The sequence below is a fragment of the Embiotoca jacksoni genome, unplaced genomic scaffold (genome assembly GCF_022577435.1).
Source record: "Embiotoca jacksoni isolate LCO1_2020_lvr unplaced genomic scaffold, fEmbJac1.0.p SCAF_30, whole genome shotgun sequence".
Lineage (NCBI taxonomy): Eukaryota > Metazoa > Chordata > Actinopteri > Embiotocidae > Embiotoca > Embiotoca jacksoni.
Window position 1 is genome coordinate 5,307,008 of NW_027185382.1, and position 25,170 is coordinate 5,332,177.

A 25,170-nucleotide genomic window follows, 5' to 3' on the forward strand; every position below is an offset into this window, starting at 1 on the left:
TGATTTTAAATGAGATATAAATTAATCAAATATGTTTCTGTGATGTTCTTTGTTTTAAGCTGTGATTCAGAGTGTGTGTGTGTGTGTGTGTGTGTGTGTGTGTGTGTGTGTGTGTAACATGTACTGTGTTTTAATTGGAAGTGAAGCCCGGTGCGGTCGGGGGGGTGACTGACCTCTATGTGAGGAGGAGGGGTGACATCGCCGCTCCCTCGTCCATCAGCGCGCTAATTTAATTAGCCTAATTACACCGACATGAACCCCCGACGCGCACACACACACACACACACACACACACACACACACACACACACACACACACACACACACACACACACACACACTCTCACTCCTCTTTCTAATCCGTGTCACAGTGCAGACTCAGGCCGCTTCGTTAGCGCTCGCTAACGAGCTTGAAGGAGAACACACACCGTGCAGCAGTCAGTCAGAGGAAATATTCACACACACACACACACACACACACACACACACACACACACACACACACACACACACACGCCGTGTTCCTGTTCACGTCAGCGTGGATTTAAACTTCTCTACGTCTTGTGTGCGGATCAGATTTCAGATTTTCTCCTTCGAGAACATTTTATGTTTTTTAATTAAAATAATAAGCAGCTGAAATCATTTCTGATCTTTATTTCTTTATTTCTGCAGTTTCTGTGTGAAAGTCGGAGATCTGCAGGTCAAACCTTTAATCAACCTTTAATTAAACCACATCATTTAACAACCAGGTGTACACATACCTTTAACTAAATACTTTTATTTGCATTTTAATTTAATTTTATTCATTTAAATGTGAATAATAAAATGTTGTTATTATTATATAATAATAATTATTATTATATTATTATAATGTTTAATTGGCTTTAATTTTATTTTTCTATTTGATTATTTTCCTAATATACTTCCTGGTCTGTGCTTTTACTCCATTTTATTATTTTATTGATCTCGTGTGTGTGTGTGTGTGTGTGTGTGTGTGTCTGATTGTTTGATTGATTGACAGTTTTACGGTGAATGTGACCTCAGAAAAGGTTGCAGGTTCACAGAAATCAGCAGAGTTCATCCTCTGAGGACCAGGATGTGATTTACAGAGATGTAAAGATTCACTGATCAATAATAATCAATAATAATCAATCATCAGTGTTTGTTCGGTCGTTTTGAGTCGAACACAAACTGATATTGTTTATTTTGCTGCAGATGTTTCAGCTCTGAGGAGTCCGACCTCCTCGTCTGCAGCTTCACTGTTCAAAGTAAAAAGCTCTGCAGCCTCCCTCCTCTTCCTCCTCTTCCTCCTCCTCTTCCTCCCCTCCACGTGTCACCGGGCGGTGCGGCCTCGTCATAAATCTGATTAGAGGGGAGACGTGTCCATTAGACGGAGCGGCAGCTTCTCGGAGCAGAACCGAGATTGATGGCTAAAGTTAAATTGCATTAGCTGTGCAGTTTAAATATTTAGCGCGGCCTTATCATAACTGTTTTAACACTTAAAGTAAAATACAGCCGGCCGGGAGTCACGTGTAGGTCCAACTCTCCGTGGACACCCAAACAAATCTGCTGAGTCAGCGCTCGCAAGTTCTCCTGCAAAAATAATAAAACGCACTTCAGCTTTTAAAATGTGACAATTTGCAGTTTTTATTTGTTTTATATGATAAAAAAAGACAAAGAAACATTTCAATCATGAAAATCATCCTTTAAAACTGTACTTTGTTTTGTACATTTCTATGAAGCCCATTTTAGCTGCTCACACAAATAAAAGCTGAATGAAGTGATTATGATGCAGGTTTGATGGCTGCAGCTCCGACGGACTAATAACGGTCAAATTAATCATTTTGAAACTTTATTGTTTTCTTCCGGAGTGAATCTGAGACCTGAAGGACCTCCGATGGCGTCTGTACGTAAATATCTGACGGTGGAAGTTTCATGTTTGTCCAACAACGAGCACATCAGTGGAGATCTTTGTCCTTTTGATTCATCGCGACGCAATTAAACCAAAAGTCCAAAAACTTGTTGTGAGTTTCACCTTCGTGGAGTCGGAGCGACGGACTAATCAGCGTCTCGTCGGCGCTCTTTCATCGCCCGGTTCTGTTGCGAGCGTCTTCTTGAAGCATGTCGTCTCTCTGCGCTGCCCTTGGCTCGGCCCCGTGTCACCTGCAGGTAAATGTTTACGACTGGCTCCTCGTTAACGAAGCCGGGGGCTTTAACGAGCCCAATTAAAACAATGGCTTCATCGGAGAGAGAATGAAACGCTGCCGGTGTTTATTGGAACAGAGATAATGGAGTCACTAAAGTCTGAACTCTGTCCTGTCGCCGCTCCAACATCAGACACAACATCTCTCCGAACAAAGTGTTCATGGAGGCCGCTGAGACCGACCGACTGGAACCCAAGTCCTCCTTTGCTTTGGTAAAAAGCTCCAGATCACCCAGAAGGTGTCGGACGCCGAACATTTCATCATTTTCTTCTGCAAAACTAATTAAAATCATGAGAAAAAACATGAATATTTAACGTTGTCGGCCTCTGCAGACGACTGATTTTAGCTAAAGACCTTTAGAAAAAACAAACACCGCAAGCTGGACAGCAAGCAGCCGACAGACACCTTCAGAGATCCAGATGTTTAACTCGGGAGGTGGTGGAGACCAAACACGGAGCTAAGAGAGAGAATATTAAATGGAGGTTGAAACATCCCTCCAAACCTCCACGATCAATATTTCTATTTAAAAGATCAGCTGCTGTACGTTTAAATCCACGCGTGTCTGCAGGAAAACGACTTCTCAGGATGAAAGGAAGATAATTTAGCATCTGTTACCGGTGCTTTGTCCTGTGAGGGTCGATCTGATTGGCCGGACAGGTCAACGCGTCTCCATGACGATTGAAAAGATGAACGACTGCAGATCTTTGACATCGGTAAAGCCGAGATGCAGCTTTTATTCTCCCGTTATTGGCTTTAATCAGAGGTTCAGGAGCACGAAGGCTTGTGTCAATCAATGAGAAGTCTCCGCCCCCACCCTTTATGAAGAGCCAATCAGAGGAGAGGATGCCTGATCATCTTTTTAGGTATTGATTAGCCTCCCTGGACTAAGAACATCAGTAGAAACTCCAACGGCCTCATCAGGACGTCAACGGGAATCTTTATTCTGAAACTCAAGTTGTGGTCGCTGAAGTGGAACCAAACATGTCGACTTTGATTCAACTTTTATTCCTTTTTCAGACTGTAAAACGGATCCAGGAGATTTTACAGCTTCACACACACACTTTCATAAAATCAGCAAACTGAAGAAATGAGCAGTTACAGCTCAATAAAAAAAACATGACGCGGGACATGGACGCAGCTTTTACATGTGAGGGGGACAAATGTGTCCTCAGGTGCTGCTGGACCGTCTCTGTCCTCACGGTGTGTCCTGACAACACTGTGTGTGTGTGTGTGTGTGTGTGTGTGTGTGTGTGCAGTCGCTCAGAAGATCGTGGCCACCAGGAAGAAGCAGCAGTTGTCCATCGGGCCGTGCAAGTCGCTGCCCAACTCGCCGAGTCACTCGTCCGTCTGCTCCACGCAAGTGTCGGCCGTCCACATCAGCCAGGTCAGAGGTCTCACACACACACACACACACACACACACACACACACACACACACACAACAATTTAATCCAATTTGTCCCCAAAAAGACGACAAGTCCCCACAACGTCAGTAAAACACATTCTGTCTGTTTGGCGAATTCATTTTGAAATCATTTTAATTGACGTCTATGTTGAAATTTGGAGACGCAGCTCTTGGCCGGGTGAAGATCATGTGACGTGATCGAGAGCTCAGCTGATGAACGGACCTCGTAGTGTCGTTAGTTTCAATCGAAACTGAACCACAGTTTTATTCCGATTTGAACATTTAGCAGCTAAAGATGCAGATATTTAACCAAGGAGGTGGAGGAGACCAAACATGGAGCTAAAAGAGATGTTGATCAGGTGGACACAGACCATGCTGAAAATATCTATTTAAAAGGTGAGCGTATGGAAATTGAGTCATAATACTGCCCAGAAGTTGATAGAAGATGAGCTACTGCAGCTGGAAGACCGAGAGATGCAGCTGAAAGCTCTGGAAAAGCTCGAAGAAGCTAAAAGACGTTCCTCCGTCAGCGTCTGGAGCTCTTCGGTCCTCATCCGTCACTCCTCCATCGATTTGTCATTAAAAAGCCATCGGTCAGCCGGGCGTCCCCCGAGAGCCCCGTTTATCTTCCCTCTGTGCATCTTCAGCTCCTCCGATTACTGCCGAGTGCCCATCGCCAAGGAGACGTCGCCAAGGAGACGTCACCAAGGAGACGTCGCCAAGGAGACGTCGCCAAGGAGACGTCCAACTGTTTAGAAACACGAGAGACGTTACTTTCACAAAACGAGTCGCATCTAAACTTTGTAGGATTTTACTGAAGCTCACATGATGTTTGATCTCTTTGTCTCCTGTCTCCTGTCTGTCTCCTGTTTGTCTCCTGTCTCCCTTCCCGCCTTGGCTCCGCCCCTCCAGACGAGTAACGGCGGCGGCAGTCTGAGCGACTACTCGTCTTCGGTGCCGTCCACGCCGTCCACCAGCCAGAAGGAGCTCCGCATCGACGTCCCGCAGACGACCAACACGCCGACGCCCGTCCGCAAGCAGTCCAAGCGGCGGTCCAACCTGTTCACCGTGAGTCGTCCCACACATCGGGAGGGAGGGAGGGAGGGCTGGCGTGGAGGAGCTTTACTTCCTGTTGCACGATGAAGCTCGTGGATTATCAGATGGTTGTTTTGTGAAGCGTTATTTCAGGTGAAGTGAATGTTGTGGCGGGTCGTTGCTAACAGACGATGTGAGTGAGTGGACTCGATCCTCCAGACTGTCTTGCAGCAGGTGGTCGACGCAGGTGACGACTTCCTCTCCGACACGTGTTGGTTTTTGTTGCCGACGGTAACGTCTCCATTTCTGGTCTTCGCAGTCGAGGAAGGCGAGCGAGACGGACAAGGACAAGAAAGGCCTGGAGGCTCGGGCGGACAGCATCGGCAGCGGGCGAGCCATCCCCATCAAACAGGTGAGACTTCCTGTCTGTTCTCGGCGCGTTTGAAGCCTCGGCCTTGATTAACAGTGAAATCACACACTTGACATCAATTAGAGCGCCGGGCTCTCCCGGGTCCTCCAACCGGATCATTAGGAGAAGGAGAGGGAAGGGATTCCTCCGCCGCTCCCGCCCTCTCTCTGTTCGTCCACTTCATGCCTCTCTTCTCCCTTCAAAGACGCGTCCTCTCCTCCGTCTCTCCGCTGCCTCCCGAGCTGCTTGATTTGCAGCGTTTTCAGAGGAATGAAAGAGGAAGAGGAGCTCGCACCGATCCCCGCCGCGACGAAGAGCGCAGCACCTGAACTAGCTCTTAATTTGTGGCAAACAAGCGCCCCTCGTGTCGGAGGAGGGTGAGGGGGGGCGGGGGGGTGGGGGGGCTCCAAATCAGGCAATTAGTGAGCTCTAATCACGGCCTCTCGAGTCGCCGCCGCGGCCTCGTTTGTAATCTCCTAATGAACAAATGGCATCTGTGACGAGGGCGAGCGACGCCCAGACGCACCGAGGCGGGGGGAGAACGGGGGGGGGGGGGGGTGCTGCTGTTTGTGTTCGGGGTCGGCGTTTAAGAGAGGACCCGCCGAGCCGTCGCCGTGGAGACCACCGTAATTGCTGCCGAACGTGTGAAAATCCCTCTCCGGCTCCCAGCGGCTTCAAACGCACCGTCGTCTCCTTCTTCTTCTTCTGTGGTGCTAATGCAGCGGTGCAGCTCAGCAGGCCGCCGCCGTGCCAGGAAGACTCCTCGTTATGTCGTTAGTCATCTCAAAGGAAGCGCCGCGGCAACGGGGCACATTTCATTTCAGACGAACATCTGTTTCCTCCCGGAGAACCTCGTCTTATTTCATATTTTACTGTGGTCTGTGCTGCGTTCAAGTGACGTGGGAATGTTCCGTGACGTCCTTCTGAAAAAATGTTTTTATATCAAATGCACCGCTGCACTTTGTATAAAACACGTCTATTTTCATCTCGACAAACAAATGAGCATTTCCCAGCATGCCTTGTTCCTTCATAGCTTCTGATAATCAAGCGACCAAATGAAGCAGGTCTGAGTGATGGTTTATATTATTTTACATCTAACGGGCAGTTTTTGGAACAATAAAGATAAATAGCGTAGAATTTATTTCCTGCAGCATTTAAAACTCAACTGATCGATCCGACATTAAACAGACAAATTGATGAATTCATTAATGAACTGTGACGCAGAAAAGTTGTCGGATCACACGTCGTGTCCTGAAGCAGCAGATGATTATCAAATACGCTCCAGTACCTATTATCCAAAACCGGCTCGTCACGTTCATGCTAATGAAGCCCGACACTTAACCTCAGCATGCCCCGCCCCCTCCCGGAGCAGAGTAAAGCCCCGCCTCCTGTCGTGTTTTTCTTTTTTTGAAAGAAGTGGACTTTAATTGATTTGAATTGTGGTCGCGCTCGCCTCGTCTCAGACCCGCTCCCTCATTACACTGTGTGTGTGTGTGTGTGTGTGTGTGTGTGTGTGTGTGTGTGTGTGTGTGTGTGTCCAAGGAGAGGCTGCACTTCACATTCAAGGTTTGACTACCTTTTCCCCATTAACGCTCCATTTGCACTCCATTATTTTACTGTGTGTGTGTGTGTGTGTGTGTGTGTGTGTGTGTGTGTGTGTGTGTGTGTGTGTCCTCCCATTAGCGTTCACACTTGTTCCTAATGAGACGCTGGTCCGACGCTCTTCGGCACCTTTCCGCCTCCCAACACGAACTCCAGCCGACATCTAGAACTCCATGATCAATCGGCTGAGAACACGCGTGTGCTGCTTCTCTGTGTTTCTATTTAAAGATGTTTACACACACGAAACGCTCTAATTACAATAATATTCATGTTCAAAACGACGACAACTCAAGTTATGACTTAAGTCACAGAACGCTGCGGGAAATCAGCTGTCAATCAAACGGTGTGGGCGGGACTCTTGGATGTGTGTGTGTGTTGGTGTGTGTTGGTGTGTGTTGGTGTGTGTTGGTGTGTGTGTGTTGTCCACTTGTTGCTCATTAGTCTCTCTGCTCAACTCTCGAGGTGACGGTGGTTCAGCTCTCCTGCTCTTAAACAGGAACGCCCTCGTTAAGAGAGTCCACCGCTCGTTAAAAACACACACACTCTGACACAATTACAAACACACACACACACACACTCTGACACAGTTACAAACACACACACACACACACTCTGACACAGTTACAAACACACACACACACACACTCTGACACAATTACAAACACACACACACACACGCTCTGACACAATTACAAACACACACACACACACTCTGACACAATTACAAACACACACACACACACACTCTGACACAATTACAAACACACACACACACACTCTGACACAATTACAAACACACACACACACACAGACTCTGACACAATTACAAACACACACACACACACTCTGACACAATTACAAACACACACACACACACACACTCTGACACAATTACAAACACACACACACACACACTCTGACACAATTACAAACACACACACACACACACTCTGACACAATTACAAACACACACACACACACACACACTCTGACACAATTACAAACACACACACACACACACTCTGACACAATTACAAACACACACACACTCTGACACAATTACAAACACACACACACACACACTCTGACACAATTACAAACACACACACACACACACTCTGACACAATTACAAACACACACACACACACACTCTGACACAATTACAAACACACACACACACACACTCTGACACAATTACAAACACACACACACACACACACACACACACTCTGAAACAATTACAAACACACACACACACACACACTCTGACACAATTACAAACACACACATATTCAGTTTATTTTCTCACAGGACAAAGAAAACGAGTAATTTTTATCTTTAAATAAAATCAATCAATCAATTATTGATGGATCGAGAATGAAATCAGGAACTCGGTAACAGCAGACGGATGTCAGCGCGGTGCGTTCAGGGCCCCTGACGCAGACTGTAAATCCAGACTGTAGTGAAACATGTTGAGGAAGCGGTCGGAGCTCTTCTTTGTTGAAGTGAGTCCAGCCTGGTTTCCAGAGGCTCCTCCCCCTTCTGCTCATCAGCCCGTAATAACCGACGTCTCCGTCAGCCGGCGGACGAGGAGCTTTGAAAACCAACAATCTGACAAATTCACTTCCCGGAGCCGCCCGACCCGAGAGGAGGCGGCTTCCTCCGCAGAGGAGACGTCTTGTCCGTGGAAGAGTTCTTATTCCCTCCTCAGAAACCTCCGCTGGAAGCGAAGCGCCGTAAAGTCACCTTTCAAAATAAAAGCCATGTCTGAAACGGACCGAGCTGACGGGGAATCACTCAAACCGACGCAGTCGACCCGGTTTCAGAACGTAAAACCAGAAACGGCGTCGGCCTGATCCGAACAGAGTTTGGTGTCGACCCGGATATGAAGGTCGGGAACGACCGACGGGCCTCGTGTGACATCCTGGGACAACAGGGACACGACAGCTGAAGTCTGCCGGGTTTCTACCGGCCCGGTTTGACAGATCCGCCGACACGGCAAGAATTGACGGCGTCTAGATTTAATGTGAGCGAGTTTCTGAGGAGCTGCTGAACTCGTGTCGTTCCGCTTGTTAGAGGAGACGGAACCTTTTGTAAAGAACCGAACCGCTCCGGAGGAAGAACCCGCTCGGTTCTCCGCCCCGTTTAAAGTCTGCGGTCCGTACCGGACCCGTCAGAACCCGGCGACCTCTGACCTCCAGCGACGACCTCCAGTGTCTCGGAGGTCCGGAGGCCGCGTCTCCTCCGACGAGGAGCTGATTAGTGTCGTGCTTGTAATTGCCTCTCGCGGGGCCGGGTGGTTTTGACAAGTCCACTCGTCCCCCCTCGGCGCCGGGCGCTTTGTAAGAGTTAAATTGGATGGTTAATTCGGGTGTTATTTACCCTGTAATTCATTAGCGTGGCGCCGCCATTGGCAGCGGGCAGGCTGTAATTTCACGCTTCGCAATAAAAGATGTCTCATAATCTGCTTCATTTAGCAGCCAAAGAATTTAATGAAATTAACTGCAGCCCTAATTAAGACGGTGAATATTAAAGACCTGCTATCAAGGCTTTAACGAGGGCGACATGATCCGCCTTCCGCCCGATTGGAAAAATATCATTTCCCTGGGAAAGGTTGTCACCGCTCCGAGCCATTTTGGCCATGATGACATTTTTGTCATGCACACTAACCCCTGGAAATGAGATTTTTCGGGGGGGAGGAGAGAGAGGGGGGGGGGAGGGGGGTGGAGGGCCATCTCTTCCTTTTTAGTTTGAGAAATAATTAAAACAAGGAACACAGGCGTCAATCAAAGAGCGCTTTTAGACGGCGCTCATTACACCCGTCTCCACGGAGACGCTTTGTTTGGCAGCGAGCTCGCCGGGAGAATCCCCGCGGCCGCCATGTTGGTGTGTGTGTGTGAGTGTGTGCGTGTACATGTGTGTGTGCGTGTGAGTGTGCGTGTGTGTGTGTGCGTGAGTGTGTGTGTGTGTGTGTGTATCGGGGTGTGCGTGTGTGTGTGCGTGTGTGTGTGTGTGTGTGTGCGTGTGTGTGCGTGTGTGTGTGTGTGTGCGTGAGTGTGTGTGTGTGTGTATCGGGGTGTGTGTGTGTGTGTGTGTGTGTGTGTGTGTGTGTGTGTATCGGGGTGTGTGTGTATCGGGTGTGTGTGTGTGTGTGTGTGTGTGTGTGTGTGTGTGTGGTGGACGGCGGCGGTGACCTGAGGGTCTGTGAGGAAGAGGAGTCGTGCTTCCTCCTTCCCGCCTCTCTCCGAGCTTCTTTATCCACTAATGAATTGAGACTGCTGAAGTAAGGTTTGGATAATTGAGTTTCTAATTAATTACCCAGAACTCTTAGCAGATAAATCAGCTGCTCTGCGGCCCCGTCTTCTTCGGTGGTGTTTTATTTGATCTGGTCTGCTCCCCCGGGCTCGCCCTTCGCCGTCCTTGTCGCGGAGGCCGACGCCGTTTGTGTCTTCGATCTTTCCGGATTGTTCGTTTCGACGAGACGACGCCGAACGAACGGAAACACGATCCTCGAAACAAATACCGCTCGGACGCGTTCCTCCGTCTAAAGTTTGATCAATTTAAAATGTGTCGTATCTCCGACCGCAGCCGGGAGGTCAAAGGTCGTGATTGTTACCTGCAGAGTCCTTTATTTCCTGTCTTTGTCTCCGTGGACATCGGAGGAGGGACTTTGACTCTGAGGATGATGGATGACCCGCTCAGGCCGGATCAGATCGGGCCACCGTGATACAGGAGGTGTGTTCGGGGGTTCGGGGGTTCGGGGGGGTCGGGGGGGTGACACCTCTAATTTCGCCTCCTGCTGGAAGAACAAAGGGCGGCGTCCCTCTGGAGGGAGATACGGCGTCCCCCGTGTCTCCTGGACGGGCCGCTGTCAGCCCCGAGCAGGGAGAGACCATTGTGTGGATGAATGGGGGGGTGATGGAGCGATGAGGGAGCAGATTACTTATCTCTCCTCCTCAGAGACGCACAAAAGATCTCACTTCCTGTCCAGGTCCGTCCACGTCTCCGTCCTCCGTCCTGACAGCTGCCGTCTTTAATCAGACGCCCGCAGGTACGAGAGCGCTTCCCGACGCCTCGTCTAACGAATGACTTCATCGCTCGGCGTCCCCCGAGCGGGGCGGCCGACCTTTCCCCGAGCACGCCGCCGCCATCCCTCACCGCGGCAGGAAGTGTCTCCGCGTGTCCCGGGGACGTTCAGGGACGTACATCTCACCTGTCTCCCTCTCCCGGTCGCACCTGAACACAACACGGACTCCTCGCGTTCTCCTCCTTCAACCTCCCGACGCCTTCGGACGTTCTGGGACGTCTAACGAATGACCTCATCCCGCCTCCCTCCGAGCGGACGACCTTTCCTGAGCACCGAGACTTCCTCATCAACGTATTTATCTCCACTCGTTACCTCCCCCCCCCTCCCCCCTCCTCCTCCCCTCCCCCGTCCTGACGGTACAATCACAGTGTGTGTGTCAGCGGCCCGAGGAGGTGGACAATGAAAGATATCCACCTGAGGACGGATGAGTCCGCTGACGTCTCGCTCCCCACAAACCACCCAGAAACCTTGGTTCCCCCTCGGTTTCCTTCGGCCTCCGCTCATCCCGTAACGCTGGCTGGTTTCTCGTACGTCCAGTTTTTATATCACGTGACAGAAACAAAAGCTTTTCAAAATAAAAGCGTCTAAAATGAAATACAAGAGTGCAAACGGACAGAAGAGTCAAACTAACGTTTTAGTTTTTATGAAGACACGAAGGAAACAATTAATATTGTTTTCTGATTGTTCAGTCATCATTTTAATTTAAACCTAATTACAGTTTATTAAAACACATGATGGAGAAGAAGAGCTCAACCGTGTGTTTATTTCTGATCGTCTCTGATTGATGAGAATTGATAAGTTGAAGAGCGTTAATTGACGACCGTAAACACTCGTCTCACTAACAGGAAGTGACGGACGATCAGCTGCTCTGACAGCTGCACAGCTGCCGGCAGCAGGAAGCTGGTCAGGATGTGTTCAAGTCACCGTGGGGAAGCACACACACACACACACACACACACACACACACACACACACACACACACACGCACACACACACACGCACACACACACACACACACGCGCACACACACACACACGCACGGCTTTGTTTCTCTTCCTCATTAAACGAGCTGAAATTAGTGGTGGTGAGTTCACTGTCTGTAACAACAGTAGGACAGCAGAGTGTCTCTTATCCCTGCCAAAATAAAAGTCCTCTAAATTACACTTCCAGTCCATTTAGAGCTTTTATTTCGTCCTCCGTAGTCACTTCCTGTGTGAGGACATGTTGGACTCCCCTTGGTGGCGCGGCGTCCTCGTCTCCGGCCCGCCGCCTGCGCTCCACCCTCGTCTCCGTCACGCTGAAGCTTCTCCTCGTGGCGTCGTGTCACCGCTGATTACAGCGAGAGTGCGGTGGCTGGCGGCGAGGGGGCGACCCCCGGCCGCCGCCGCCTTAATGAAAGCTGAGCGGAGAGCCGGCTTCTGTCCATCACCCCCCCCCCCCCCCCCCCCGCTCCCCTCCTCCTCCTCCTCCTCGGTGGTGCCTCCCCCCTCCCTGCCTTCACGGCTGGACTCTATTAATATCCTCTGTCGGAGTGTTAATGTTGCCGAGGTCCAGTGAAGTGACACGCGTGGCAGCGTCGCTGTAATTGCTAATCAGCGGACAGTCCCCCCCCCCCCCCCCCTCCCCCTCCGCTCCCCCCACGCCTCCCCCTCGACCTTCCCTCTCTCTCCTAATGAAGTGTGGGCGGGCGCTCGCTCGGCCAGCCGCGGCTGATGTGCGTAGGAGAGAGAGGCGTGTTGTTCGGAGACTCTGGACACATGAACATCGACGCACTTCTGATTCCTGTTAAATACGCGGTGCGTTCACTGTCTGAGGGAAACGTGTTCGTCCAGAAGATGAATTCACAGATCCGTAATCTAACTCCACCTGACAGCAGCTGAACGACCAAATCTTTCAGAACAGAAATCCTAAAGGGTGTAAAGTCCGTGTGAGGGAGGTTTTTAAGGCGCCGTGAGCGGGCGTGATGGAGAACCTTTGTTGCCATGGCGCCACAGGTCAGGTGGTTTGTGTTTTATGGGTTTCAAAAGACGCAGCAACAGACAGGAAACTGAAAGAAAGTGACAAAGAGGGAAGAAGAAGAAGAGTACGCACACTGAATACAGCAGGGAGGGAAGGACAACGAGGGACAGATGAAACTAACCAACAATAGTAACAAACAGCTAATTTAGCTTAAAAAACAGCTGACCGAGGGTAACAGAGCTAACGGCCCTCAGGACGTCCTGAAGAACTGATTGGAGAATGTTGACAGTCCGTATTAGAGGTTTTTCTACTTTTAATATTTTTGGAGTATTTTCTTGACTTCAGATCTGAGAATGATGAATGAAGTCAGATGTCCTGGTTCCTGTGTGGGGGGGGGGGCGACGGGGGGAGATATCGATGAAGCTGTTTGGAGGATATCAAACGATGAAGAGCGTTCAGCAGCTCTGCGGTCATTAAATGTCGTCAGAACCACGTGTGTGACGGTGTGTGTTGAACGTCCTGCAGGGCATGCTGCTGAAGAGGAGCGGGAAATCCCTCAACAAGGAGTGGAAGAAGAAGTACGTGACGCTGTGTGACAACGGGCTGCTCACCTACCACCCCAGCCTGCATGTAAGACGCACACACACCACACACACACACACACACACACACACACACACACACACACACACACACACACACACACACAGATTGCTTGTTAGACTGCAGCTCTGCCAGGCTGCACTGACCTCCATCTAGCTGCTGCTCTTCATCTCCCTCCTCTGTCTCTGTGTGTGTTTCTGTCTGTGTTCCTCAAACACACACACACACACACACACACACACACACACACACACACAGACACACACACACACACACACACACACACACACACACACACTCTGTGTTGATGGCTTGTGTATTAATTAGGACTCGTCATCTGTTTGCCCACGTCGCTGCTGATGATGTGAATATCAGCTGTAATGTCTCTGCTAATTGCCCCGGCTCGCTGCCCTGTTGGCACAATATCCTGCCCCCAACACTGCTTTATGACCACACACACACACACACACACACACACACACACACACACACACACACACACACACACACACACACAGTCTGATTCGATGTGTATTCATATCTTTCGAGTAATTAAGTTTTTAGGAAGAAAATGTCTGCTCATTTTTGTGGTTTGGTCTGAAATTATAAATGTGAATTAGAATGTGATTGGTGAGATGATGAGATGAAGAAGAGATGATGAAGAGATGAAGGACTGAAGGAGTTCGGGGACCGTTATCGATGCTCGTTTGTTGTTTCTGTTCCAGGAGTTCAGTCCGACTGTTAGAAATATAATTTTTTCGACCCTCAGAGTCACCAAATAACTTCATTACTAAAATATGGAAATATTTCTGCTTTTTGTTCAAATACATTTGTAATAAAACATCTCGACTGGTTTTGGACTTGGGTTTAAACTGGTTCTGGACAAACACAAAAAGAAAATCAGAAAATGTCATTTGTTTTGAGAAACGACTTCGGTGATTAATTGATCATCAAACTAAAGTCGTCTGATGATTTTTCTGCTTTTCTATCGACTTTAAACGTGAAATCAGAAAAAGAAATGAGACATTTGATGATGTCACCACACTTCCTGGGTTGTACGTTGAAGTCCCAGCGCCTGTGTGCTCGGTGGCTCTGAGCAAGGCAGTCCTGCAGCCGGCGGTCGAGGGTTCGGTTCCCTGTGGAGCTGCCGCTGCTGCCGGAGACGCAGCCACACTTCACCAAACTGCACACGTCCGTCAGCGATTAGAGCAGCTGATGCAGTAAATTAGTGTTAAAACTCATCACTTAACACATCAGCACACACTCGTGCATAAACACACACACACACACACACACACACACACACACACACACACACACACACACACACACACACACACACACACACACAAACCCCCTGCAGCACCAAAAAGCCAGGTTTTCCTGAGCGTGTTGCATCTGCAGCTCGGGCGTCAATTAGCGTGTTTGCGGAGGCTAATCGAATGAAACTCAATCAGCGCCGCTAATTGCCCGACTATGTGCAAAGAAATCACATTAATGCCACTAATTAAGTGGAAGGCAATAGATGCCACCTAATTGGCAAGAAAAGTCTCGTCTAAAGAGAAGAAGATCGGGCCAAAAACAGGCGAGAGAGTAATTAATGGTCTCTTGTGTCGGTGTGACTGAGCAGAGAGCTTGTTATGAACGCTGCAGGCGGAAATCATCGCGCACACACGGCCTACAAACGCTTCTGAAGGGATGAAGACACGCCGGCGTGACCCCCACCCGCCCCCACCCACCCCCACCCTCCAAACACCCTCTGACTGGGTTCAGACTGGTTTTAGACTGAGGTTTAGACTGAGGTTTAGACAGGTTTTGGACTGGGTTTAGACTGGGTTTAGACTGAGGTTTAGACAGGTTTTGGACTGAGGTTTAGACTGAGTTTAGACTGAGGTTTAGACTGAGGTTTAGACAGGTTTTGGACTGAGGTTTAGACTGAGGTTTAGACTGAGGTTTAGACTGAGGTTTAGACTGGGTTTAGACTGAGGTTTAGACTGAGGTTTAGACTGGGTTTAGACTGAGTTTAGACTGAGGTTTAGACTGGGTTTAGACTGAGGTTTAGACTGAGGTTTAGACTGGGTTTAGACTGAGTTTAGACTGAGGTTTAGACTGAGGTTTAGACTGGGTTTAGACTGAGGTTTAGACTGAGGTTTAGACTGAGGTTTAGACTGGGTTTAGACTGAGGTTTAGACTGGGTTTAGACTGAGGTTTAGACTGAGGTTTAGACTGGGTTTAGACTGAGTTTAGACTGAGGTTTAGACTGAGTTTAGACTGAGGTTTAGACTGGGTTTAGACTGGGTTCCAACTTGTCTTTTTGGTCTTATCGGTTAGACTGTTTTTTAGACTGATTGGAGAATGATTTCAGACGTGGTCTTTAAACCAGTTCAGACTGGTTTTGGAGGTGGTTCTGTACTTTGGTTCAGACTGGTTTTGGAGGTGGTTCTGTACTTTGGTTCAGACTGGTTTTCTGAACCTGTCGTCCTCCCTCATAAATAAAATCCCTCCACTGTCTCTTCATCCATCTCAGCTCCTCTTCTCCCTGTTTATTGTACGTCCGTAGAGCTGCTTCTTCTTCTCCTCTTTTATCTGCTGTCGTCTCGGCGTCCATCGATCGCGTTGTGGACGAGCTCTTTATGGATTCATGTTTCCCTCAGCGTCAGCAGCATCAGCTCTGTTCAGGCTGCATTTTTCACTCTCACGACGCCGCTTATGCGTCCTTTTAACACACACACACTTTAACACAACAGGAACACACACACACTTTAACACAACAGGAACACACACACACTTTAACACAACAGGAACACACACACACTTTAACACAACAGGAACACACACTCTTTAACACAACAGGAACACACACACACTTTAACACAACAGGAACACACACACACTTTAACACAACAGGAACACACACACACTTTAACACAACAGGAACACACACACACTTTAACACAACAGGAACACACACACACTTTAACACAACAGGAACACACACTCTTTAACACAACAGGAACACACACACACTTTAACACAACAGGAACACACACACACTTTAACACAACAGGAACACACACACACACTTTAACACAACAGGAACACACACACACTTTAACACAACAGGAACACACACACACTTTAACACAACAGGAACACACACACACACACACTCTTTAACACAACAGGAACACACACACTCTCTTTAACACAACAGGAACACACACTCTCTTTAACACAACAGGAACACACACACACACACACTCTTTAACACAACAGGAACACACACACTCGTCACCACCTGCTGTCGGTGCGTTTGGTCGATACACACATCCGTCCTGGACGCCGCTGTGAGCTGTGGACGATCGGGCCGATGATGAAAGCTCGCACATGCAAATGGAGACTCAATTACCTCGGTCAATCTGTCGGAGGGGAGTGTGTGTGTGTGTGTGTGTGTGTGTGTGTGTGTGTGTGTGTGTGTGTGTGTGTGTGTGTACCCAGCGGGCCCCTGGCTCGAGGGCTCTCCAGTGGCTTGTTAAGACGCCGTCGAGAGCACTTGGCTTTGAATTGGCCTTTTGTCAGCCGAGCTGCCAGAGGGAGGCGGGAAACGCTGCGAGAGACCCTGTGTGTGTGTGTGTGTGTGTGTGTGTGTGTGTGTGTGTGTGTGTGTGTGTGTGTGTGTGTGTGTGTGTGTGTGTGCGCGCCTGCTGCAGAATAACACCATAAATATTAGTTTATCAGTTATTATCTGGACTTCCTGTCTCCCTCTGAAACTTCGTCGTCTCCACGGTAACGACCCGAAGACTCCTCTGATCTGTCCCCGCGTGAGCTTCGCCGCTCCTCGTCTCCATCGTACTGAAGAGGAGGCCGACCCCCCACGATGCCCGGCTCCTCTCCACCCTCCTCAGAGGGGCGGAGGGTTGGATTTAACAAGCACCTCTCGTCAGTCATTAACACCTCTGATCCGGAGAGGGAGCTCGTCTTCGTCGGGGGGCGTCGAGGCGCCCGGCGGCGGCGGCCGCTCGTGTTCGGGGCGAGTCGGCGAGCGGGCGGAGCCAATCAGAGGCGGAGTGTTTGTCCACTTCAGCGCCGCTTTAAGGGATTAGTGCGTCTTTGTCTCCATTGTAGAACTCAGGGATTAACAGCTTTATTATCACGATGATCCACTCATGTTCATGAGGTCACACACACACACACACACACACACACACACACACACACACACACACACACACACACACACACACACACACGACATCATCCTCCGCTCGCTGTCTGCTGCTTTATACTCGATTGTTTTTACTTTAAAAGCAGTTGGTCAACAGGAAGTGATGTCGTCTGAATGCAGAAACACCTCCTGGTCTTTATTCCCTCGTTATTAAACCTGCAGCTGACAGGAAGTGGAACATGTTGAGTGAACTTCCTGTTTGGCGCCTCGTCCCTCAGGACTACATGCAGAACGTCCACGGGAAGGAGATCGACCTGCTGCGGACCACGGTGAAGGTGCCGGGGAAGAGGCCGCCGCGCGCCGTCTCCACCTGCGCCGCCGTGCCGAGTCCCAAAACCAACGGGCTGACCAAGGACATGAGCAGCCTGCAGCTCGGACAGACTCCAGGTGAGGAGGGGAGGAGCCTCGGAGGGGAGGAGCTCCGAGTCGTGATGTCATCACCTATAAAAATCTGATGTGTTCAGATCAAAGTCCAGACAAGAAAGATTTAAACATCAGCAGTGAGATTTTACAACAAAAACAAACATAAACTCTTAAAACATTTAGATTTCAGCTTCTAAAAACAACAAAAGACCTTAAAGCATCTTAAATATTTGGAAATATGACACTAGTAGTTCATTATTGAATGTTTTTGTGGTTTCTCTCTTTGATAATCTGAAATCACATATTATGATTGAAAAGTGAACTGAATTCAATAAATATAAATGAATGAATTAGTGCTATTTTCGATGGTGTTCATCCAGGTTGTATTGAATGATGAGTTGTTGTAGTTTGACACCATCAGAACGTCGTTAACGTCGTCAGAAGAAGGAACAAAGTGTCCCGTTTTAAAAACATTAAACATCAGATGATGGATGAATAATCGATTATTAATCAAACAATCCACTAATAGATCAGATTGAAGTGATTGAATCTGGTGCTCAAATGTCTTAAATTTAACTTCCTCAACCTGCAGGAAGAAACTAAAGACAGTCTCCCATCAGACCAGGTGACAAAATGAATATTTGATTCTGTATAATATAAAAATGAAGCGACCAGGCAGCACCAACAGAACCACTTCCTGTCTGATGTCCCTCATGAGTCCAGTTACGTTGTAATTGTGCCGCTAATCGCTGCTCTTGTTCTTCAGTCGTAAACACGAGCGCCGTCCGTCCGTCCTGAATCAATAAAGCTCGACTGGAAGAAGAGACTCGGCGCTAATAAAAAAAAACAGGAGTTCAGCCTTGAAACACACAAAGCGCTCCTCATCACCTGGAGGAAGACGTCGTAAAACAAAAGGAGGGGAGCGCACACGCATAAAATCAAACACACGCGTGTGGATCCAGCAGGCCGAGCTAATAGCATGAATATTCAGCGAGCCGTACTCGTGTACTAATTATCGTCATGAATATTAATGCAATCAGAGCCGAGCTGCACTCAGCCGGCTCCAAGAAATGAGCTGTAATGAGAGAGCTGGGGGGGAGGGGGAGGGGGGTGCTGGACCGAGCAGAAACCCACCGTTTGATTTAAGCAGCCAGCTCGGACCGGGCCGCTGCCTTTTATGGTTCCCCTGTGATTCTGGGTTTTATACGACCAGCGCTCCTCAAATCCAGCACAGAAACACCGACCCGACCCGACAGGGAACCGACAGCATGTCGTCGGGTCCGAATGATCAGAATCAGAACACGAGACGTTCTGGGTTCAGAAAGGAGTCCGAGTTCTGAGAGACCGAGGACGACCCGACCCGACAGGAAGCCATGTTCCATCACTGCACTCAAAAGATGCATGTTTACAGACGGAAATCAATCGACACACGGTCAGAACCAGGTCCAAATCTAGTCCAGAACCAGGTCCAAATCTAGTCCAGAACCAGGTCTAAATCTAGTCCACAACCAGGTCCAAATCTAGTCCAGAACCAGGTCCAAATCTAGTCCAGAACCAGGTCTAAATCTAGTCCACAACCAGGTCTAAATCTAGTCCACAACCAGGTCTAAATCTAGTCCAGAACCAGGTCCAAATCTAGTCCAGAACCAGGTCTAAATCTAGTCCACAACCAGGTCTAAATCTAGTCCACAACCAGGTCCAAATCTAGTCCACAACCAGGTCCAAATCTAGTCCAGAACCAGGTCTAAATCTAGTCCACAACCAGGTCTAAATCTAGTCCACAACCAGGTCTAAATCTAGTCCAGAGCCAGGTCCAAATCAAGTCTAAAACCATTTTAATACCAGTCCAACATCAGTCCAGAACCAGCTTAAGTCTTAAACTCGTATAAAATTGGTCCAAACCCAGTGTGACATAAATTCTGAAATCAGGTCCAGCGCTGATTTATCGGACCTACGTCGGTGACCCGTCATATTTTTGATTCCAGTGATTTAAATAAAGTTTGAAACTGTTCATTTTTTGTCTGATAATGACTGACAGCTCTGGACTGTAAGTAGTCAGACTGGTGTGACATCCTGGAACAGACTGATGATGATGATGATGATGATGATGATGATGGTGTCCCCCCTCCTCTCAGGCTCAGACTTCCTGCCTCTCTCTCTCTCAGGTCAGGTGACCAGCAGCTCGTCGGTGTCTCAGATGGCGAGCGGCGTCAGCCTGGTGTCCTTCAACAGCCGCGGCCTGGAGGGGATGCACCAGCGCTCCTACTCCGTGTCCAGCGCCGACCAGTGGACCGACGCCACCGTCATCGCCAACTCTGGAGTCAGCACGGGTCAGTGGTCAGAGCAGCTCCACGCTGGGGCTCAGGAGGCCCCAGTGTGGAGCTCTGCGAGGGGGCCTATCATTTGTTTCCCATTGATCCTCCTGCCAGACCGCTAATGCTGCCCTAACTCTGTCTGTGTGTGTGTGTGTGTGTGTGTGTGTGTGTGTGTGTGTGTGTGTGTGTGTGTGCGTGTTAAAGTGGCAGTATTACCTTATCAGGACCAAACAAACACACATAGTGAGATGCTGAGACTGACAGCTGTCATTCTGTGTGTGTGTGTGTGTGTGTGTGTGTGTGTGTGTGTGTGTGTGTGTGTGTGTGTTGCCGTGACGATAAGCTTGAATGACAGCTCTGCCGTCAGTCCTGCGCCCTCCAGCCTTCCTCATATAACGTTTAAAGCTGTGAAACACTTAATGGACTCCCAGCGGCCACATACACACACACACACACACACACACACACACACACACACACACACACACACACACACACACACACACACACACACGTGTTGGTCTTTGTGTAGTTTTGAGGACACAAGGATCTGTGTGTAAATTCATTTATGTAAAGTTAAGTCATTGTAATTGTTGTTAGAACTGATGATTCAGTCAGGAATCCTTCCTCCAGGTCTTAAGGTTAGGTTAGGTAGGTTAGGTTAGGTAGGTTAGGTTAGGTAGGTTAGGTCAGGTTAGGTAGGTTAGGTTAGATTAGGTCAGGTTAGGTCAGGTTAGGTAGGTTAGGTTAGGTCAGGTTAGATTAGGTCAGGTCAGGTTAGGTTAGGTTAGGTAGGTTAGGTCAGGTTAGATTAGGTTAGGTCAGGTTAGGTTAGGTAGGTTAGGTAGGTTAGGTCAGGTTAGGTTAGGTTAGGTCAGGTCAGGTTAGGTCAGGTTAGGTTAGGTCAGGTAGTTACTTTATTAATCCCCGAGGGGAAATGTTTTCGCTACAGCAGCATACAGAAGCAATAAGATAATAATAGAATAATAGAAAAGCAATAAAATAGCAGTAAAAATATAAAATGCACAGTATATACAGTACAGTATATATAATATATATATATATTATATACAAGGTGAACTAGCTGATGTTTAAAGATAGGAACAGGTGGCACAAGTCCAGAACCAGTCCAGAACCAGTATGAAACCAAGTCCAGAACCAGTATGAAACCAAGTCCAGAACCTGTATAAAACCAAGTCCAGAACCAGTATGAAACCAAGTCCAGAACCAGTATGAAACCAAGTCCAGAACCAGTATGAAACCAAGTCCAGAACCTGTATAAAACCAAGTCCAGATCCAGTCTAGAACTGTGTCCAAAACCATTGACATCATCATCATCATCATCATCACCTGCAGATGACCTGGTAATATTAATAATACAACTTTGTTCAAAACACTTTATAAAATTCCCACAAAGTGCTTCACGTTAAAATAATTCAGTTTAAACAAAAATAAAATCATAAAAGTACCAAAAATCTCCAACAGATAAACAATAAAACAGATTTTAAAAAGAAAAGGTGAAACAATCCTTTTGTTGTTCTTCTGCTTTTTTAACGGCGGTTGTCCAGCCGGCTTCCAGGTGCATCGGTGTCCTTCTTCTTCTGTGGTGGTGTTGACGAGGGAGACAATCAGAGTGGAGGTGGAGGGTGGAGATGGAGGAGATGGAGGGTGGAGGTGGGGGGGTGGGGATGACGTGGATGGAGCGCGGCCTGCAGATGGAGGGCCGTTAATCCCGGGCGGTTAATTGTGCGCTCGGGGACGGCATCTTGTCAGCAGAGATAAGTTGTCACATTTTCCACTTGAGCTGAGACTAAACGATTGTAAAATAAGTTATGGCCGTCCTTGGGGCTGTCTGCCGACCGGGCCGCCCTGTGTGTGTGTGTGTGTGTGTGTGTGTGTGTGTGTGTGTGTGTGTGTGTGTGTGTGTGTGTGTGTGTGTGTGTGTGTGTGTGTGTTTTCCCGCTACACACCGGGCCATGTCAGCGTCTCCACGGTGATATTGATGGGAGCTGAATGTTATTTTATTCCGCCTGTAGTCACAGCTGTCAGCGTGACGAGTGGAGCGCCGAGAGAGAGAGACTCCGGAGCGGAGCCTCGCTCGCCCCCCGGGTCGGTCCTGTACGCCCACCTGAACAGAACCCGGTCAGGTTTCATCAGTCCTGAACCTGTCAGGTCCAACTGATGCTCTCCAGTTTAAAACATAAAGAACCGTTTTATTAAACTGGATCAGTCCTGAGCAGATGTTTATATCCATCTGATGGACCGGAGTCCAACAGAACCGTCTTCAGACACTACCAGGACCAGAGTCCAACAGAACCGTCTTCAGACACTACCAGGACCAGAGTCCAACAGAACCATCTTCAGACACCGCCGGGACCGGAGTCCAACAGAACCGTCTTCAGACACTACCAGGACCAGAGTCCAACAGAACCGTCTTCAGACACTACCGGGACCGGAGTCCAGCAGAACCATCTTCAGACACCGCCGGGACCGGAGTCCAACAGAACCGTCTTCAGACACTACCAGGACCAGAGTCCAACAGAACCTTCTTCAGACACTAACAGGACCGGAGTCCAACAGAACCTTCTTCAGACACCATCAGGACCAGAGTCCAACAGAACCATCTTCAGACACTACCAGTACCAGAGTCCAACAGAACCATCTTCAGAAACTACCAGGACCGGAGTCCAACAGAACCATCTTCAGAAACTACCGGAACCAGAGTCCAACAGAACCTTCTTCAGACACCATCGGGACCGGAGTCCAACAGAACCTTCTTCAGACACTAACAGGACCGGAGTCCAACAGAACCTTCTTCAGACACCATCAGGACCAGAGTCCAACAGAACCATCTTCAGACACTACCAGTACCAGAGTCCAACAGAACCATCTTCAGAAACTACCAGGACCGGAGTCCAACAGAACCATCTTCAGAAACTACCGGAACCAGAGTCCAACAGAACCTTCTTCAGACACCATCGGGACCGGAGTCCAACAGAACCATCTTCAGACACTACCAGTACCAGAGTCCAACAGAACCATCTTCAGAAACTACCGGAACCAGAGTCCAACAGAACCTTCTTCAGACACCATCGGGACCGGAGTCCAACAGAACCTTCTTCAGAAACTACCGGAACCAGAGTCCAACAGAACCTTCTTCAGACACCATCAGGACCAGAGTCCAACAGAACCATCTTCAGACACTACCAGTACCAGAGTCCAACAGAACCATCTTCAGAAACTACCAGGACCGGAGTCCAACAGAACCATCTTCAGAAACTACCGGAACCAGAGTCCAACAGAACCTTCTTCAGACACCATCGGGACCGGAGTCCAACAGAACCTTCTTCAGACACCATCGGGACCGGAGTCCAACAGAACCTTCTTCAGACACTACCAGGACCAGAGTCCAACAGAACCATCTTCAGACACTACCGGGACCAGAGTCCAACAGAACCATCTTCAGAAACTACCGGGACCAGAGTCCAACAGAACCTTCTTCAGACACTACCGGGACCAGAGTCCAACAGAACCATCTTCAGACACTACCGGGACCAGAGTCCAACAGAACCATCTTCAGAAACTACCGGGACCAGAGTCCAACAGAACCTTCTTCAGACACCATCGGGACCGGAGTCCAACAGAACCTTCTTCAGACACCATCAGGACCGGAGTCCAACAGAACCATCTTCAGACACCATCGGGACCGGAGTCCAACAGAACCTTCTTCAGACACTACCAGGACCAGAGTCCAACAGAACCTTCTTCAGACACCATCGGGACCGGAGTCCAACAGAACCTTCTTCAGACACTACCAGGACCAGAGTCCAACAGAACCATCTTCAGACACTACCAGGACCGGAGTCCAACAGAACCTTCTTCAGACACCATCGGGACCGGAATCCAACAGAACCTTCTTCAGACACCATCGGGACCGGAATCCAACAGAACCTTCTTCAGACACCATCAGGACCGGAGTCCAACAGAACCATCTTCAGACACTACCCGGACCAGAGTCCAACAGAACCTTCTTCAGAAACTACTGGGACCGGAGTCCAACAGAACCTTCTTCATACACCATCGGGACCGGAGTCCAACAGAAACATCTTCAGACACTACCAGGACTAGAGTCCAACAGAACCTTCTTCAGAAACTACCGGGACCGGAGTCCAACAGAACCTTCTTCAGACACCATCGGGACCGGAGTCCAACAGAACCATCTTCAGACACTACTCGGACCGGAGTCCAACAGAACCTTCTTCAGACACCATCAGGACCAGAGCCCAACAGAACCATCTTCAGACACTACCAGTACCAGAGTCCAACAGAACCATCTTCAGACACTAACAGGACCGGAGTCCAACAGAACCATCTTCAGAAACTACCAGGACCAGAGTCCAACAGAACCATCTTCAGAAACTACCGGAACCAGAGTCCAACAGAACCTTCTTCAGACACCATCGGGACCGGAGTTCAACAGAACCTTCTTCAGACACCATCGGGACCGGAGTCCAACAGAACCTTCTTCAGACACTACCGGGACCAGAGTCCAACAGAACCATCTTCAGAAACTACCGGGACCAGAGTCCAACAGAACCTTCTTCAGACACCATCGGGACCGGAGTCCAACAGAACCTTCTTCAGACACTACTCGGAACGGAGTCCAACAGAACCTTCTTCAGACACCATCGGGACCGGAGTCCAACAGAACCATCTTCAGAAACTACCGGGACCAGAGTCCAACAGAACCTTCTTCAGACACCATCGGGACCGGAGTCCAACAGAACCATCTTCAGAAACTACCGGGACCAGAGTCCAACAGAACCATCTTCAGAAACTACCGGGACCAGAGTCCAACAGAACCTTCTTCAGACACCATCGGGACCGGAGTCCAACAGAACCATCTTCAGACACCACCAGGACCAGAGTCCAACAGAACCATCTTCAGAAACTACCGGGAC

At 48.9% G+C, this 25,170-nt stretch overlaps 1 protein-coding gene across 1 annotated transcript in view; it reads left to right on the forward strand.

The window, feature by feature from the left end:
* LOC138207108 (arf-GAP with GTPase, ANK repeat and PH domain-containing protein 1-like) overlaps nucleotides 1-25,170 on the forward strand; it is a 105,037-nt gene that overhangs the window by 51,606 nt on the left and 28,261 nt on the right. The window contains 6 exon segments of the mRNA XM_069164128.1: nucleotides 3,461-3,588; nucleotides 4,522-4,677; nucleotides 4,964-5,056; nucleotides 13,229-13,333; nucleotides 17,750-17,918; nucleotides 20,060-20,224. Of these exon segments, the coding sequence (XP_069020229.1) occupies nucleotides 3,461-3,588; nucleotides 4,522-4,677; nucleotides 4,964-5,056; nucleotides 13,229-13,333; nucleotides 17,750-17,918; nucleotides 20,060-20,224 (816 nt within the window).